This window comes from Procambarus clarkii, chromosome 43 (genome assembly GCF_040958095.1).
Source record: "Procambarus clarkii isolate CNS0578487 chromosome 43, FALCON_Pclarkii_2.0, whole genome shotgun sequence".
Classification (NCBI taxonomy): Eukaryota; Metazoa; Arthropoda; class Malacostraca; order Decapoda; family Cambaridae; genus Procambarus; species Procambarus clarkii.
This window is the reverse complement of record NC_091192.1, coordinates 33,936,846-33,955,948: the sequence shown is the minus strand read 5'-3', so window position 1 is coordinate 33,955,948 and position 19,103 is coordinate 33,936,846. Positions and strand designations below refer to the sequence as shown.

At 44.6% G+C, this 19,103-nt stretch overlaps 2 protein-coding genes across 4 annotated transcripts in view; both read left to right on the top strand.

Moving 5' to 3' along the window:
- LOC138349978 (potassium voltage-gated channel protein Shab-like) overlaps positions 1-19,103 on the top strand; it is a 588,390-nt gene that overhangs the window by 38,206 nt on the left and 531,081 nt on the right. The gene's annotated exons all lie outside the window — the stretch shown is intronic.
- The window catches only part of LOC123755943 (ATP-dependent RNA helicase DDX24), a 38,492-nt gene that overhangs the window by 10,776 nt on the left and 8,613 nt on the right, over positions 1-19,103 (top strand). For all 3 annotated transcript variants that reach the window (XM_069300225.1, XM_069300224.1, XM_069300226.1), the window contains exons 6-9: positions 5,554-5,734; positions 14,941-15,081; positions 15,404-15,532; positions 16,603-16,764. In XM_069300225.1, the coding sequence (XP_069156326.1) occupies positions 5,554-5,734; positions 14,941-15,081; positions 15,404-15,532; positions 16,603-16,764 (613 nt within the window). The remainder of the gene's footprint in view (positions 1-5,553; positions 5,735-14,940; positions 15,082-15,403; positions 15,533-16,602; positions 16,765-19,103) is intronic.

The window sequence follows — 19,103 nt, the reverse complement described above, 5'->3', positions numbered from 1 at the left end:
TGGGGTAATGAAGTTATCATCATATGACAATTTTAACAATTATTGTCTGGATTTCACATGTATGATGCAAATAAGGATATAATTGCTTTCTGTGCAGCCCGTCCTCCTAAGGTTTCCCATAGCCAAGAAACTGTCATACTAAAGGACCCTCTCCTAATCTACCCAAAACAGAAGAAAATGAGAAAGTATGTATATTTTGCAAGCCGCTACCATTTTCTAGTACAAGTACAATACAATGATTTTTGGCTTTAGGTAGGGTATGCATCAAAATGCAACTCTCTATTAGGAGGATGGGTTGCTCCGTGAATATAATGAAGTTTACCTTGACCCATGAAAAAAATCCTGCTACCATTTCATTATTACCTTACTAGGTGAATGTGGTTGTCATAAATGTTTCTAGGGGAATGTGGGCATTATTGTATGGCAATTTAAATAATTATTGTCCGAGTTTTACATGTATGATGCAAATATGGATATAATAATGTTCTGTGTATGTAATGGAGTTTACCTTGATCTATGAAAAAATCCTGCTACCATTTTACCACTTTTGTCCGGTAATGACACAGCATTGCATCAAAAATTTAGTAGTGCGAATGTCCGGTAATGACGCAGTATTGCGTCAAAAAGTAATATATATGCTAAAAATCAGGTTTTTATCCGATTTTTGGGGGATTGATTTTAAACCGCATGCCATCGTCTTCCCCTTTTCCTTGCTAGGCCATGTGGCACCTAGGTGGCGCGACCCACGCTGTAGGCCCATTGGTTTTGCTCCATGCTCATGACCGGTCCTGCCTCCCCTCGCATCACAAACGTGTGAACATTTTGGCTATTTTCCGTGGCTATATTTCTTAGTGCGGCTTTAGATACAATCTGCACTTACTCCATGATGGATATTGATCAAGAACAGAGCCATTCCAGGAAAGAAACGTGTCAGAAAGAGAAGCTAAGTAGTGTACAGCAAAAGTACAGAACAGTGAGACTCTCACCCTCTACATTCCAGACTGTATTTGATGATTTATCTGAGTTATCTGATGACGAAAGTCTTGATGATACTGATAGTGATGTAGGTAGTGATTTCACTGAAACGTAAACAGCAGAAGAGGATTTTGATAGTGATGGAAGTGACGATTCTGAGGTTCAGACTGCCATACGTGCACGGCGAGGTACTGGAACTCGTACCAAGTCTACCACACGTACACCACCAACAGGTTCTGATGAAGGCTGGTCTACTGACAATACTCCACCCTTTGTAGACAGTTTTACAGTAATACCAGGCTTGACTGTTCCTGTACCTTGTACTCCTTTGGGTTTTATTCAATTATTTCTTATTCAAAGCTTGCTGAAATATACGACCTATGAGACTAATTTGTATGCTTCCCAAAGCAATGTACGTACTAGGACCACCACAAACAAGATATGGGAACCAGTGACACTTAAAGACTCCAGACAGACTAATCAAAGTTCGATCTGTCATGCAATATCTCACACAGAAATTCAAAACATACATTCCTCAGAAAAATTTGAGTTTGGATGAAGGCACAATGGCATGGCGGGGCCGTCTAGCTTTCAAGTCTTATAATCCCAATATACCTGATAAATATGGAATAAAACTACATGCTAGCTGAATCCAAGACTGGTTACATCTTTGATTTTGAAATTTATGCAGGAATTGGGAAGATGACAATAGAAATGGTAATGGGCTTGATTGAACCATTGAAGAACAGAGGTTACCATTTATATATGGACAACTATTATAATTCGGTTCGATTGAGTGAATTGCTGCTTGAAGGGGTATACACTTGTGGTACTATCAGAATGTAATGTGGTGCACCTAAAACCCTTTAGATCCAAGCAAAGGGTAAAATGCCAGTAGATAAATCTTTATTCCAATGGAAGGAAAATACTTTTATAATTTTGTGGAAAGATAAGCGAGTTGTTTCACTCATAACAACTTGCCACAATGCAGATACACAAGAAGTTGAACGAAGAAAACAAGTACGGACGCCTGATGGAACATCTTCAGTGCAACAGGTCACTGTGAGGAAGCCAAATGCAATCTGTGACTACAATACAAACATGAAAGGTGTTGATCACTTTGACCAAATGGTCAAGTATTATCATTTCACAAACAAATGAAAAAAGTTACAAATGGATGAAGAAAATGACGTTCTATTTTTTTCAAATGGCTATCCACAATGTTTGTGTGTTGTATAAATACTACACAACAGATATAAGGAAACTCGCATTACTCCATTTCCATGAAGAAGTCATTTCGGCACTACTGTTCTTTCAGCCTAGTAAATGTCCTCAGCAAAATGATAACATCCCACATGCTGCTGATGTAAATGCCACTGGAGCCAATGTTGCAACACCCGGACCATCAGGTGTGAGGTGGCCACTATTCACTTCACCTGTAGCTGTATCTTCAACGTCTGAGTCAGAAGACGAGTGTCTGATTATGCCTAGTGGTGCTTCTGGTAAGAAAAAAAAAATATATTTGCCCAGATTTTCCCAGAAAACCCATCCTTTGCAGATGATACAAAAATCAGCATGAAAATTACCTCTGCTGAAGACATTGAAAAACTACAAACAGACATTAACACTATCGCGCGCGGCGCGTGATCGCCGCAGACTTTGACGTCATGGGGCGGATAGTGTGGGCGAGCGTGCAGTGACGCCTAAATGTATATACTAGTTTCAGTTTTCTCACCTTAATTCTTGTGCTATATTGTTCATTTTGGTATCATTGTGTTCGCAATTAAATTTCCTGCAGGTGTATATGCATATAATGTCCAAAAGCCTGGCGAGACTCCCCGCAGCAAAGCCTAAAGTTACCCATGAACGAGCACCAATTTGCACACTACAACCTAATGTGTATACTCGTTCAGTTTGATAACATAAATTTTCGTGTTACATCGCTTGTTTTGGTATCAAATTTTTCGCAATATAAAGGCGCGCATTTTAAAACTAGTCCCATAATAATAGCACAATAAATGGAATTTTAAAAAATATTTTAAAATTTAAAATTTAGACCCAAAAACGTATTTATAATCTTTCAAGTGTTCTGACATCAAGTTTCGTGTTACATCTTTCATTTTGGTATTAAATTATACGCACTCTAAAGGCGCTTATTTTGAAACTATCCCGAGGTCGATTGGATAAAAAATGAATTTTATACAAATATTTTTGGAATGGATGCGAGTCCTGTCCACGGCTAGGACTCAAGAGAGAAAAAGTGAATGTGATCTGTGTCCAAAGCGAGCGATACTGTTAACAAAGTTTTCGATTGGGCAGCAGAAAATAACATGATGTTTAACGGTCATCAATTGCAAGTACAGTACTCAGGTACGGCAAAAATGAGGATCTGAAATATAATACAGGGTACAAAACACAATCGAATCTGCCCATAGTAGGAAAACAGCATGTCAAGGATTTGGGAATAATGATGCATAACCAAGCAAGTATTGCATCAGCCAGAAAAATGATAGGATGGATTACGAGAACCTTCAAGTCCAGAGATCCCATCACAGTGGTTGTATTCTTCAAATCACTTGAGTTGTCCCGTCTTGAGTACTGTTCAGTACTCACTTCCCCCAACAGAGCAAGAGATTGGTGAAATAGAGGTAATACAGAGAACGTATATGGCACGCATAGACGAGATAAAGCACTTAAATTATTAAGATCGTTTTAAAGCTCTTCAAATGTACTCACTAGAAAGGAGACGAGAAAGATACCAAATAATATACACGTGGAAAATACTGGAGGGACAGGTCCGAAATCTGCACAGTAAAATAACAACGTACTGGAGTGAACGAAATATGGAAGAAAAATGCAAAATAGAACCAATGAAGAGCAGAGGTGTCATAGCAACAATCAGAGTATACTGTATAAACATCAGAGTCCGTGATTGTTCAACGTCCTACCAGCGAGCATCAGAAATATTGTTGGAACAACCGTGGACATCTTCAAGAGAAAACTAGATTGTTTTTTTTCAAGGAGTGCCAGACCAACCGGGCTGTGGTGGGTATGTGGGCCTGCGGGCCGCTCCAAGCAACAGCCTGGTGGACCAAACTCTCACAAGTTGAGCCTGGCCTCGGGCCGGGCTTGGGGAGTAGAAGAACTCCCAGAACCCCATCAAGCAGGTATCAAGCAGGTATTGTGGATAATACAGAACGTCTGAACAGAAACTTGTCCCATTCCCAAGTAAAGATACAGCAGTGTCTGAGGTGTCATGTTTGCAAACTGTCTGGTAATAGGAGGGACTGAAGCTATAAGTGCAAGTCATGTGATGTACCACCGTGTGCGGCACCGTGCTACAGCAAATACTATCACAAGAAACAATTCTGGGCTGATAAGCAGTAATGCTTGCCCACTATCCACTCCACCTATAAAAAAACATGGGTTGACCCTTCAGGAAACGATTTCCTGCTGCAAGTGGAGTGGATAAAACTAATGTTCAACCCATGTCATGCTCCACAAAAACACTGGATTGGTAAATACAAAAAGTTTTTGTTTTTTATATATTTTATATTGTGGTTTATATTTTATCGTATTGTATTGGAAATATTGTTCTTCAATTTGCCCTTATATGCATATATCCATCTAATGCATTCCATTAGGAACAATTTGATACCAAAATGAATACTGTAACACTAAAATTGATGTTAGCAACCGGAAAAAATGTTAAACATTTATGGGGGGGAATTGGGAATGTAACGGGTAGGTGAATGGGCAGTCCATCACGGATAACGCATGGTCTGCTTTCATCTTGTTCGCAGGTGGAGTGTGACCCAGTTTTATATATTATATGCATGTACTCCTGTAGGGGATTTTATTGCAAACACATTGATACCAAAAGGAAAGACCTAGGATGAGAATTAAGGTGACCAAAGTGAAAAGAGTGTACGCATTTTATTGTTCTTGGGCGCTCCCCAGTAACTCGGTCTCACTTTCTCTGTTTGCTGTGGGTGGTAAGCCGGGCTTTTGGAGTTTATACGCAGTTAGTCGTGTAGAGAATTCTATTGTGAACACATTGATACCAAATTGAAAAACTTAGGACGAGAATTGAGGTGACAAAGTTGAAAAGAGTATACACTTTCCAGAATTACCGCGCGCTCCCGTAGAAAGCCCAAATCCACCTGGGGTAGTGCAGCGCTCGCTCGCCCAGAGCGCGAAAGTGTTAAGATTAGGGGTACTAGAAGCCTGTCATCAACTGTGTACCACATTCGTGGCTTACACCTTTCTTTCACTCTTGCCCATATGGTGCCAATTTTGTCATATGTCATTGCCTAGAGCCCAACACCATTGAATATTATGTTCATATTCTTTTCACTACTCGATACTGGTTTTAATTCAGTATACCAGGTAAACCACTCATCACTTGAAACATTATCATGTGTTATGGACTATTTTTTTCCCCTATAGTACTTCTCTATCCTTACTGGATGACATGCTTCTTCACATCCGTGAATTTAGGAAATGGGGTAATGATGACAACATGTAGTTTCTTCTTCTACATTTTAATTTTTATTTTTGTACTTCCCATTTTTACAGTTACCTGGCAATAGATGAAACGGATCGTATGGTTGAGCGTGGACACTTTCAAGAGTTAACACAACTCCTGGAATTGATAAATAGTAACAAAGAGGCTAAAGAAAAGCGGCAGACCTTTGTTTTCTCTGCAACACTATCGATTGTTCACTCCGTTCCCAAGAGGATAAACATGAAGCGGAAGGTTAGCATTGCATGTAGATTGCTTTTTATCTATGTCAATTTATGTCAATAAATGAAAGAAACTGCCCATTTGTTTCTGCCGGGGATCGAACCTGGACCCTTAGGACTACGAACCCCGAGCGCTGTCCACTCAGCTGTCACCTGGCCTGAATGAGTAATTTAATGGGTACTTAATAGCCTAATGGGTAATTGGTTTGATATTAATGTTTGTGTTTGCTAGAAACGTGTGATGTCACCTGGGTTTAATATATATACGAACTGTATTTGCCGACAGATAGGTTGCATGTCTTTAGTCCACAACTAACCCTATATATATAGTATACATGCACAAAAATCATATTTTCACAATAAAAAACCACTTGAAAATCACTTTAAAATAAATGTATGATGAAATATTCTAAATAAAAAGTCTCACAAAATAACCATGTAAAATTAAATATATCTTATACACCAGAAAATGTAGTATGTACCTTGTGCTTTGTATATATAGTGTACCACTCAGTACAGACATTGTCTCAATACACACTACTAAACAGTACTGGATATACTATACATTGTAAATTATGCAGATATTTTCTGGGAGGAGCCCCTTTGACTCCCTGGAGCTATCCAGGCTGATAAGGATATATACTTTGGCATCAGTCAGTGTGAATGGAGTTCATAAGCCTACCAGGTACCTGGTCAGAACCAGAACTAGCAACCTGGCCAGAGCCAGAACCTGGCCTCCTCAGGGAAGCACGAGGAGCAATGGCTTATAGAATTGCACATGTGATTTGGAGCATTCTGTGTCTGCCATTGTCCGGGTCAGACACACAGAAAGGTAAGCATCCCAAAACAAACCCCTTTTCTGGTTGAAACTACTACTGAAAGTCAAACGAGTGGACAGAACTTCCCAAAGAAAAACAAACAAGCATGACGTCACCACTTGCCGTGCCGCCGTCTCTGCAGCTCCCCCCATCCCGGGAGGGGGAAGGGGGAGCCCCAGACCCCTCATGCCGGCTACCCACACCTTCAGTTCTTCGGCTGATGTGAATGGCATTGGTCGCTGTGGCACTGGCTCCTGACTTCTGTCATCTGCTCTGTGCCTTGTGGTGTGGGGCAAGTCTTCTTTGATGGTGCGTAAATCAGGAGTACTCTCCCAAGTACTCGGGCTGCATGCACCTAAAATCACCTTCCCTATGTTCCCTGTAAGCACTTTCCTTGGGGCTTGGGGTTATCTTCCACACGTCACCTTGGGGTCAACCTCTGTTGGTCATTTGCTGCTCGGTAATTGACTGCCCTGAGTGTGCTTGAGGGTTTCTTCCTCCATTGTTTACTTTAGGGTAAGGGGTAGTTTGCACTGGTAGTGACACGGGGTACTGCACAGCGAGTTATCACCTGTTATAGCAGCCAGCTCTGTTCTGCCTGGGTATGTTGCCCTCTTACAGAGTTTTTCTTTTGTTTTTGTTTTCCTGCCTGGTGAGGGAGAGGGGAGGGGCTCTGCCTTTTATTCATTTATTTATTATTTATTTATTTATTTATATATATACAAGAAGGTACATTGGGATTGTGAGGATACATAGCATAGTAATTACAATCTTGTAAAGCCACTAGTACGCGCAGCGTTTCGGGCAGACTCGTTTTGGTTTGTTGCCCCCTGTCTAGGACTTCAGTTTATATATATCTGTGTTTCTAGGTGGCCTGCTAGGCCCTCGTGAATGAACACATCCTGGGGGTTCAGCTTCTAGAAAGTTAGTTGGTAGACTTGGGCGCCGGTTAGCACTACCCTGCTTGGGCTTCCCTGAGCGTGTGTTCTATTTCAGGACCCTGGGAATCCCCACGGGGGCATGTGGGTCTGATGGATGTGACCCCTGAGTCCCCCCCTCGTTTTGTGCGAGTTTGAGGGGTTGCTCTGTCCCCTTGTCTCAGGGTGACTCGTTGTTTTTTGCCTCCGTCACACTGCGTGCTTTGTCAGTGACATCTTCAATCCAGAGTCCTGCGAGTTTTGTTGCTTGTTCATGACTTGGTTTACCCAGTCCACTGATGACTATTTGGGTACAGGCGACACAGGCATGGCACGTTATGTTTAGGTTGATTGCTTCTCCAGAAGCCCCGAGGCTGTCTTGTTTTGGTTATAGAAACCCGGATTTGGGGGTGTTGGTCGCTTCGGCTTCTGATGTGGTAGTTCCCGCAGCTGGGGAGGGGCTGACTTGGCCAAGGCCCCCGTTGGACCCCGCCTGGGTTTTTCTACTCTTTCTGACCACGAGTTAGAACCTGGCCCCCCTCAGAGAGGCAAGGGGAGCAATGGCCTATAGAAACCCCCGTGTGGTTGGAAGCATTCTATGTCTGCCATCGACTGGGTCGGGCACCCAGAAAGGTAAGCATCCCAAAACAAACCCCTATTCTGGTTAAAATTGCTACCTAACGCCGAACTAGTGGATAGAACTCCCCAAAAAGAAACGAGCAAACTAGCATGACGTCACACGTCACTGCGCCGCTGTCTGCGCAGGTCCCCCCCCCCCCATGCTGGCGATCCACACCCCAGTTCTTCGGCTGATGCTAAAGGCACCGGTTGTGTGCTCCAGCTCCAGTGTAAAGTAAACCGGTAAAGTAGGACGCTGGATACTCAGTTTTCTGTCAAACAGGACTTGGCGAGTAACGGTCAACCATATAAAATCTAGTCCAAGTGCAGTTAAAAGCTCTGTACCTCAGGGTACAGTCCTTGCACCGCTGCTTTTCCTTATTCTCATATCAGATATAGACAAAAATACAAGTCACAGCTTCGTATCATCCTTTGCAGATGACACAAAAATCAGTATGAAAATTACCTCGGCTGAAGACATTGAAAAACGTCAACTGATATTAATAAAGTTTTCGACTGGGCATCAGAAAGTAACATGATGTTTAACAGCGATAAATTCCAGGTACTCAGGTACGGTAAAAATGAGGACCTTAAACATAATACAGAGTACAAAACACAATCAAATGCACCCATAGTAGGAAAACAGCATGTAAAGGATTTGGGAATAATAATGTCTGACGACCTAACGTTTAAGGAGCATAACCAAGCAAATATTGCGACAGCCAGAAAAATGATAGGATGAATTACGAGAACTTTCAAATCCAGGGATCCCATCACAATGGTTGTACTCTTCAAGGCACTTGTGTTGTCCCGTCTTGAGTACTGCTCAGTACTCACTTCCCCCTTCAGAGCAGGAGAGATTGCTGAAATAGAGGGAATACAGAGAACATATACGGCACGCATAGACGCAATAAAGCACCTAAATTATTGGGATCGTCTCAAAGCCCTCCAAATGTACTCACTAGAAAGAAGACGAGAGAGATATCAAATAATATACACCTGGAAGATACTGGAGGGCCAAGTACCAAATCTACACAGAAAAATAACAACGTACTGGAGTGAACGATATGGAAGAAAATGTAGAATAGAACCAGTGAAGAGCAGAGGTGCCATAGGCACAATCAGAGAACACTGTATAAACATCAGAGGTCTGCGGTTGTTCAACGTCCTCCCAGCAAGCATAAGAAATATTGCCGGAACAACCTTGGAGATCTTCAAGAGGAAACTAGATTTATTCCTCCAAGGAGTGCCGGACCAACCGGGCTGTGGTGGGTATGTGGGCCTGCGGGCCGCTCCAAGCAACAGCCTAGTGGACCAAACTCTCACAAGTCAAGCCTGGCCTCGGGCCGGGCTTGAAAGGCCGGGAGTAGAAGAACTCCCAGAACCCTATCAACCAGGTATCAACCAGCTCCAGTGGTTGCTTCAGCACTGTACCTAGAGTGTGGTGTCTGTCTTTTAGGTGGTGCGTGAGCCGAGAGTGAGTCTCCAGTACTCGGGCCTGATGCGCCTAGGGTTCCCTTCCCTAGGTGCCCTGTAAGTACTGCCCTTGGGGCGTGGGGTTACCTTCACAAGTTTCTTGGATCCTGCTTCTGCTAGGCCGTTTACTGCTTAGTTTTCGGCTGCCCTTTGTGTGATAGGGGATTCTGTCTCCCTTGTTTGCCTTAGGGTAAGGGGCAGTTTGGACTAGTAGGGGCGCAGGGTACTGCGCAGCTTGTTTTCACCAATCAAAGCGGCCGGCTCTGTTCCTCCGGGGTACACTGTACTCTTGCGGGGTTTTCTTTTTCTTTTTGTTTGTCCACCTGGTGGGGTCTGCCTTTGGTTCTTTTCCCCTTTTGTACTGAGTTCTCCTCCTTCTTCTGGTGGTTCCCCGTGCTAGGTTCCCGTGGGTGTACACGTCCTGGAGGTTCAGTTCTTAGAAGGTTGTTTGGTAGATATGGGCACCGGTTAGCAGTATCCTTCCTGGGATTACCTGAGCACAAGTCCTTTTATAGTAAATGCTCAGGTCCCTGGGGGTGCAGGCAGCACAGGCGTTGCACATTGGGTTTTGGTGGCAACGTGCTAAGTTGTTTGCTCCCCGTAAGCCCCAGGGCTGCCCCGTTTTGGTTGGTCTTCTTGTCGGGTCCTCCCCCCCCCCCCTCCCCTTCCTCCCTGCATCTGGGTCCTTACCGTCCGTGGGTTCGGGGTCGGGGCGAGGCTTCCATCCTGGGGTTTTGAGACACGATTGGTCTTGGGGGAATTCCCCACCCGGGGTAGCGACAGGGGCTTTCTAGCCTGTTCCTCCAGCCGTGTTGTATGAGTCTGCCAGTGGGCTCCCTTCCTTTGTGCTTGTCACGGCTGCCCCAGTTTTTACTTGTGAGGCTGGGTCTGGGGGGATGGCTCGGCTCCGGGGTCTGCCGTGTGGGTTCCAGAGGCTGGGGAGGGGCTGACTTGGGGAGCCTCGGGCCCCATTGGACCCCGCCGGGTTTTTTTCTACCTTCTGGGCGGGGCTTACGGTTGCACGGAGTGGGGTTTTTCCTTCCCCACTCTCCACACGAGTTGTTGGGCATTGGCCCCTCCCCGGGCTCGGTTCCATGTCAATTACGCCCATTGGTTACAATCTGTCGGTGGGTGCTCTTCTCCGTTATTCACTCCCTTTTTCTTGGGACGGGACTTCTCCATCATGTTCCCCTCTTCTTGGGGTTCTGCATGACTTTTGGTCTTGGGTGCGACTGGGCCTTTCTATGCCTTTGTCATTTGTGCTTGCTTCTGTGTTCTTGAAGGTTCGGGATGGTTTTTGCTCCTTCCCATATTATTGGAACGTCTGTCGTTTTTCAGTGAGGCTTCCCTCCAGTCCTTTCTAGGGCTTGTTGGTCCTCTTCCGTGTTTCCTCTTGGTTTTCGGCCCTGTCTTATTCTTTTGTTCATGTATCTTCTCTCCGTGCTGTGTCTCGGCACTGCTCGTTTTCCTTCCATACTCCTGGTCTGGAATGCCGGGTTGGGCTGTTTGTGGCCTGGTTGGGCTACTGGTTGGGTTCCAATTCGGTTCATTGTTTTCATTAAATGAGCCAGCTATGTGTGTCGTTGCTTACTTCTTTTTGGCTTCTGTTCCCGTGCGTTGGGCTGTTTCTTCTCTTAAGCGAATCACTCGGGATACAAACTGTTGGGCTACTTTTCTTTCGTGTCCTGCGCATGTGCCGTGGGAGTTTGTTTTGGTTCGAGCGGTGTGCACAAGTACTGGTGTTCTTGATCCATTTTCTCTCGTGTGCTTTGCCTCTCGCTCTTCTCATTCTCCAGTCCGTTCCCCGTTGTTCCTGTGGGTGTTCTGGAGTGCTGCTATGGGGAGGACGCCGGGTTTTCCCTGTGTTTTGGGTGAGGGGCGCCTCCTTCGCCTCTCCCTTCCTCTTCTCCTGCATGAGTGGCCTTGGCCTGCTTCCGCAGGTGGTGCTCCCGGTGTTCTGTGCTGCGGGTGCACGATACCTTAGCCGCCTCCGGCAGTACCAACCTAGTAAAATTGTCATGACCCTTTCGTGCCTATGTTCTGCAGGCGAGTTTATGCGGTCTGGTGTCTTCTTCGTCCAGGCACTGGTTCGTTTTGGGGGTACGAATGGGAGTACATACGTACATGAGGACACAAAACATTCAAACAGGGGTGCCTACAGCAGGGCTATTAGCCCATAAGTGGCAGCTCTTGTTCCTTACCTCCCGATTCAAACGTCAGAACACAAGTGACTGCAGGAGGCCTCTTGGCCCATATAAGGCGGCGCCTGACAATGCCCATTCAGTCCCTCTCCTATACATGTCTACCCATGCTTGAGTTTCAGGGCCCCACCTCCACCATGTTCCAAGGTACAAAGGTGGAGGTGCCTGATATGTGGTACATGTTCCTGTGTCCAGGGGTGTTATGTGGTGACGTTTTACTCTGGTTTTGATGCTGCGGTTACGTGTTGGGGTATGGTTGTGGCGTTTTGTTTGGCCCTTCCGTGGTTCTTTCTGGTGCCTTCCTTGTTTGGGTTCTTTGTTCCCATGATTTTCTGGGTCCGTCATTCCTTGCCGGTCTTGCTGTAACAGGCTTAGCTTTTCCATGTACATTGGATTCTCTGTACTCCCCTAGTTGTCCTCGCCTAGTTGTGCTTGCTGGGGATGAGCTTTGGCTCTTAGTGCTGCCTCTCGCCTGTCATTCGACTTCTGTACAGGTTCTTGAGCCTTCTAGGATCTCTTCTCTGCTCTTGACGCTAGGTGTGGGGTTGGCCTCTGCCACATCCCTTCCTCATGCATTCCTATTTTCTCCTACTCTGACTCTGGTGTGCTTCTTCTCTCTTTTCTACGGCTCATTTGGGCGTTCAGTTTAACATGTTTTCCCCGTTACGTGTGTCCCATGTGTTCCTTGGCTTGTATTTCTCTACCCTGTCGCTTCCTCTGTAGATTTTGCTTGTGGTGGTCATGTCCCCTCTGGATCTTCAGTCTCCCTATGACGTGTTGGAACATGTCCAGCTGCTTTTGGTGTTGGTCCGGTCCTTTCGTTCCCGTTTGCTGCCTACCTTCTTCGTTCCTCAGCTTTCTTTTGTCCTACACGTTGTGTTTTGTTTGTTCCTTTTGGCTCTCCTATTGCCAGGTTTCGATTCTGGTTCCTGGCTTTCCCGGCCTGTTGGCGTTTTCGGAGTCTCGCAGTGTCCCTTCTCTGGAGTCTGTCAGGGTCTTAGTCTCCAACCTCCTGGCGGCTCGCTGGCGTTGGGATGTTTTTTGGTACTGCAGACGTTCCATCTCCTTCTTTGCCGGCTCGGGTTTCCGGCTTTGCCTGCTCAGTGGTCGCACCCGGGGTCTTCCCACGGCTCCACCTCTTAATCGGCTCGTTCGGCTCTGCCTCGAGTCTCGCCTTCTGTTGATGGTCAGGTGGCTTTGTTGCTGGTGTCCCACCTGCATGCTTCTTCTTGGCAGCGGTATGGTTTTGTATTTTTTGGCGGTCCTTCCTTTTCCTTCTGTCCCTTCTTAGGTGTTTTGTTGGTGTTGTCTTGTTCCTCTCTTGTGGAGGTTCGGGGCTGTCATTTTGCCGCATACTGTCGCCTCATATCGTGCGGCGCTGGCGGAGCTGCTTTCGCTCACGTTCGGTGTTGATGTTACTTCTAAGCCTTTCCGCAAGCTGTCTCGTGCATTGTTTCACCTCCGGCCTGCTCATGCGCCACCTGTGCTGTCCTGGTCTTTGGGCAGAGTGCTCTCTTCTTTCTTGTCCTCGGTTTCTGGTGGCCACTCCTGTTCTGGTTTTCTGCTCCTTCGGTCGGGGCGGTAGGTTTGTTCGTCTGCAGCCGTCTCCTTCTTAACTGGCAGAGATTGAGACTGCTGTTTTCCAGAGGGGTCCTTGGGTTTTTGATGCATGGTTGGTTCGGCCGGGGGTGCATCGTGTTTTGTGGCCCGTGGCGGTTCTCCGCCGTTTTTTGCGCGCCTCGGCTTCTGTGTCCGTGGATGTGTTTTGGGTTGCTTCGGTTTCCCTTCTTCCCTGTTCGCAGGTGCAGATTTCCCAGGTCGTCCGAAGGATTCTTACAGCTAGCCTGCATGCGGTCTATCCCCGTGCTCGTGACGTTCGTAAGTTCACGGCTCTTGCCGCCGTCTTTGGCAACATGACCTGGTTTGACATTCGGGCGCGGGAATTTTGGCGGTTGGACGGGGTCCTGGCTGCTCGTTATCTCGTACTCGTTCTTGGGCCTAGTCAGGCCTGTGTCGCCTTGGGATGGCGATTGCAGCCAGTTGTCTCGGTTTTGAGTTGCGGAGCGAGCAGACACCGTCTCCCGGATGAGTCCCTCTAATTTTCTCTGTGGGTAGTTAGCTCCGGGAAGCCGACGGGGTTCCCCCCAGAAAACCAGCATTGAATGTAATGAAACGCCATTTTCTGGGTGTGACCCAGAGGCTCCCCAGCATCCCCTCCCTCCCTCCCTTTTCTTGACATCCAGCCTCAGAACTGGGGTGTGGATCACCAGTGTGAAGTTCTGGGGCTTCCCCTTTCCCCTCCTGGGGAAGGGGGGAGCTGCTCAGACAGCGGCGCGGTGACGTGTGACGTCATGCTAGTTTGCTCATTTCTTTTTGGGAGTTCTATCCACTAATTCGGCGTTAGGTAGCAATTTTAACCAGAGTAGGGGTTTGTTTTGGGATGCTTACCTTTCTGGGTGCCCGACCCGGTCGATGGCAGACATAGAATGCTTTCAACCACACGGAGGTTTCTATAGGCCATTGCTCCCTTTGCCTCTCTGAGGGGACCAGGTTCTGGCTTGTGGTTCCCGGTAAGCCCACAGAACTCCATACACATGACTGATGCCAAAGTCTGATGTTAGCATATCAGCCTGTATAGCTCCAGGGAACCTCCGGGTCACACCCAGAAAATGGCGTTGCATTACATTCAACGCTGTTTTTTTTTTTTTGCGTGTTTTGATATCCAGCCTCAATAACTGAAGGTGTGGGTAGGCGACGTGATGGGTCTGGGGCTCTCCCTTTCCCCTCCCGGGGTGGGGGAAGCTGCGCAGAAAGTAGTGACGTCATGCTTGTTTGCTCGTTTTTCTTTGTGAAGTTCTGTCCACTCGTTTGACTTTTGGTTGTAGTTTCAACCAGAATAGGGGTTGGTTTTGGAATGCTTACCTTTCTGGGTGCCTGACCCAGTCGATGACAGTTATAGAATGCTCCAAATCACATGTGTAATTCTATAGGCCATTGCTCCTCGTTGCTCTGAGGGGTGGCCAGGTTCTGGCTCGTGATCCCTGGTAGGCCTATGAACCCCATTCACACAGATATCAAATTCTAATACAGTATATCTATATTAGCCTGGATAGCTCCTGGGAGCCTCCGGGTCTCACCCAGAAAATGGAGTTTCATTACATCCAACGCTGGTTTTTTCTTTTATTTCAGACAGTAAAAATGACATCTGAATTGAAAATCGACCAACTAGCCAAAATTATTGGAGTGAAGTCAAATCCCAAGGTAGTTGATGTTACTCGAAAGTTTGGAACAGCTGAGAGTCTGACAGAGGCAAGAATTAACTGCAGCAAGGTAACTAACTATAGGTGCAAAAGACTGTTGTTATTGCAAATATAGTTTGAAGAGAAGGGTTTCAAATATAAATAATGAATTCTGTATGTACAGTAGTAAATTGCTGCATCATGATACAGTTTGTGGATTCTGGTGGCTCAGTAGGTAGAGCTTCTACTTGTTGTGGTCTGTGGTTCAAGGCTCTGATGATCCAAATGAATGAAGTAATACAGCTAAAAAGACCTTGTGTTGAGAAATTGGAAATAGAACTCGTGTAGTTTAAAGCAGGGCTTGAAGATGCTTGTTTAATTTTCATAACAAAGTGTTTCCTTTCATATTGCAGGAGGAGAAAGACATTTACTTGTACTACTTCCTTAAATGTTACCCTGGTCGCACCCTAGTGTTTTGCAACAGTATCGACTGTGTACGGAGGCTGCAGAACCTCTTCACTCTGCTTCAATGTCATCCACAGGTGTGTTCATTCTGTACTAAACAATGTACTTGCTACATTGTTTTCACCACAGTAAAAGGTTTTGACAATGAAGATTTGCAAGGGTATCGATGTTAGCTTAGTCCCCCCTAGGAAAACATTACACTTGTGGGAATAGGTCACTCTCACCCCCTCTAAACTCTATCTCACTACACCCAGAAATCACAATAGCGTGATGCATCAAATGAACATATTTGTTTATTTGTTAATTTGATGCATCACGCTATTGTGATTTCTGTCTGTAATGAAGTAAGGGCGAAGACGTAGAATGGCCTATTGACATAGCTCGAGTGCATGGGGAATTGTGTAAAACCCTGGTTTGTGTCTCGGAGAGGCTGCAGGATCCACGTAAGTTCAGTAGCATTTCTGGTTGCAATTCTTTTGACCATGTCGTAGCTCAGTCGATTAAGGCAGCATCTGGGGATGCTCTCGGACGCAGGTTCGAATCCTTGTCACGGCCCTTGTGGATTTGTTCTATCTCACTTTCCATACCCTTATTTTATTTAGACTTATAACTAAATTATGACTGAATTATGACTACATAAAATTTATCATTCTCACCCATGTGCCCAAAGAGATTTGAGGAAATATTTGTATTCAGTGTGGTTGGTAAACTAATTGAATGTGCTCAAAGCAGAGGTAGTGGAAGCCACCTCAGTCGATAACTTCTAGATTTATTATGAGGCACTAGAATGTTGGGAGATGCATAGGCACCAGGTACAATAATTATCAGCTGGAACCCCTAAAATTGGATCTCATTCCACATAAACACACACACATCTATGTAACTTCTTAAGAAAATTAAAATTTTAAATGTTTAAATTTGATAATTAACCATCCTAGGCTTGTAAATGCTCATGTATAAGTCACACGAAGAATAGATCACATTAACCAACTGATGTGGTTCCAGGATGGATTGAAACATCATTACTTTCTATTCTTTTCATATATATGGGCTGAGTATTATATATATCATGATTTTTTAAATATAGTTGTGAACTTCTCTGTAGACTAATTATATGGAGGCAATTAATTACCTTTTATTTTTTCAGTCCCTCCATGCTTCAATGCAACAGAAACAGCGTCTTAAGAGTTTAGAGCGGTTTTCCAGTAACAAACAAGGCTTGCTATTGGCCACAGATGTTGCTGCACGTGGCCTGGATATACCAAACATCATGCATGTTATCCATTATCAAGTGCCACGGACGGCTGAGGTAATTTGTTTGAATATTTGAAAGGTTTAGGTTTTGCATATATGCCGTTCCTCCTTTGTGCACAGAGAGAAACAGCTGAGGTAATTCGTTTGAATATTTTTTAATTTTAGGTTTTTATGTGTGTGCTATTCTTTCTAGATAGATTTAGTTATGTATTCTAGTTAGGGATACATTGTTTTCACTTTATTATTATTATTATTATTTTATTGGTTCTTGTGTGGTATCCTTGCAACACCTTTTGTGAATTTGTTTGAAACTTTGAATACTTATTTATAATGGTTAAAGCAAGGACCCTTTTGTATTTGAGCCATGTACCATAATTCCCTAATGGTTAATTAGTTAGTTTTTAACTCATTGCTGGGGAGGGATGCTTTGCGTGATCTCAAAAATGAATAAGCATAGCTGGGTTAAAATTTGCACTGAAGAGACATTTTCTTTTATTGCTTTCCTAGCCAGTGCCTAGGCCCACACTAGATACTGTTGACATGTCAAGCTGTCCACATAGGACATGATTCACATTTAGGGAATTTATTTTTTAATTAATTTAGTGATTTTACATTTAGTGAAAGACTTGTGCAAGGACAAGAATCAATTGGAAACACATTGCAAAGCAATGGAAGAGGAAAATACTCTTAAAAATAGCTTTGGAAGAAATTAAAGCAAATTTAAACAGAAATGACTACAATAGGTTAGGTAAGGAAATTCAACAGGAGAAACGGCTTTTGTCAGCACAGATATATCTTGAGGTTATCTTAAGATGATTTTGGGGCTTAGTGTCCCTGTGGCCCGGTCCTCGACCAAGCCTCCATCCCCAGCAAGCAGCCCGTGACAGCTGACTAACTCCCAGGTACCTGTTTACTGCTAGGTAACAGGGACATCAGGGTGAAAGAAACTCTGCCCATTGTTTCTCGCCAGCGCCCGGGATCGAACCCGAGACCACAGGATCACGCGTCCAGTGTTTTGTCCGCTCCGCCACCAGCAACCCCAATTTTTTAGGTGGAGGAAGTTACATAGGAAATAGAACAGTGTAGGAAGGATATGCAACTTAACTATTCACAAGTGGCCAAGGAGAAGGAAAAAATTGAAGAAGCAATAAAGGAAGCCAAAGACTGCAGCAACCAGGATAAAACAAACATTAGGCTGGAAGTGAGAAAGGAATTAGCATCTAACCCGAAGTTGGTGGAAAACACATTTGATTGGAGTAAGTCCCTGATAATTTTTGGTTGCAAAAAAAAGGAGATAATATCTAGGTAAGAGAGAGCTGTAGAAGAAGCGAAAGTAGTAGATAAAATTGTTGGCCTCGTGGAAGGTCTTACAACCATAGAGAATGTGTGCGACTACAGGAGAATAGGCAGGTATATAAAAGGGTAGATCGACCTTTGAGGATCACCCTAAACGGTGTCAAACAGATGGAAGAAGTACTAAGGAATGCTAGAAAACTTACAAAGTGATGAGGATGGGAAAGTGTGGTCATTAAGATGAGATCTTTCAAGAGAAGACAGAGGGAAGCTGAAACTAAACCTCGTAGAGGCAAAACGTCTAAATGAGAGCAGAAACGAAGAAGAAATCAATTCGTTTTTCTACAAAGTGATAGGGGTAGGCAGGCCAGTAAAATGGTACAAAAAGGCAAACCAGCAAAATTGCTAGAGAGAGGGGTAGTGAAGAATAAGGAGAGGGGAACATGTTCCTGAAAATAGTATACACCAATGTAGATGAAGTGAGATCGAAGATATTGGAGTTAAGTAATTACCTAAGTGTAATTACCTAAGTGTAGTTACAGGATGAGAGCTACGCTCGTGGTGTCCCGTCTCCCCAGCACTCTTTGTCATATAATACTTTGAAATTACTGACGGTTTTGGCCTCCACTACCCTCTCACTTAACTTGTTCCAACCGTCTACCACTGTTTACAAAAGTAAATTTTCGTATATTTCTCCGGCAGCTTTGTTTCGTTAGTTTAAATCTATGACCTCTTGTTCTTGAAGTTCCCGGTCTCAGGAATTCTTCTCTATCAATTTTATTGATTCCTGTTATTATTTTGAACACAGTGATCATATCACCTCTTTTTTTCTTCTATCTTCTAGTTTTTGCATATTTAATGCCTCTAACCTCTCCTCGTAGCTCTTGTCCTTCAGTTCTGGGAGCCACTTAGTGGCATGTCATTGCACCTTTTCCAGTTTGTTGATGGGCTTCTTAAGATATGGGCACCATACAACTGTTGCATATTCCAGCTTTGGTCTAATAAAAGTCGTAAACAATTTCTTTAGTATTTCTCCATCCATGTATTTAAAAGCAATTCTGAGGTTAGAAAGTGTAGCATAGGCTCCTCGCACAATGTTCT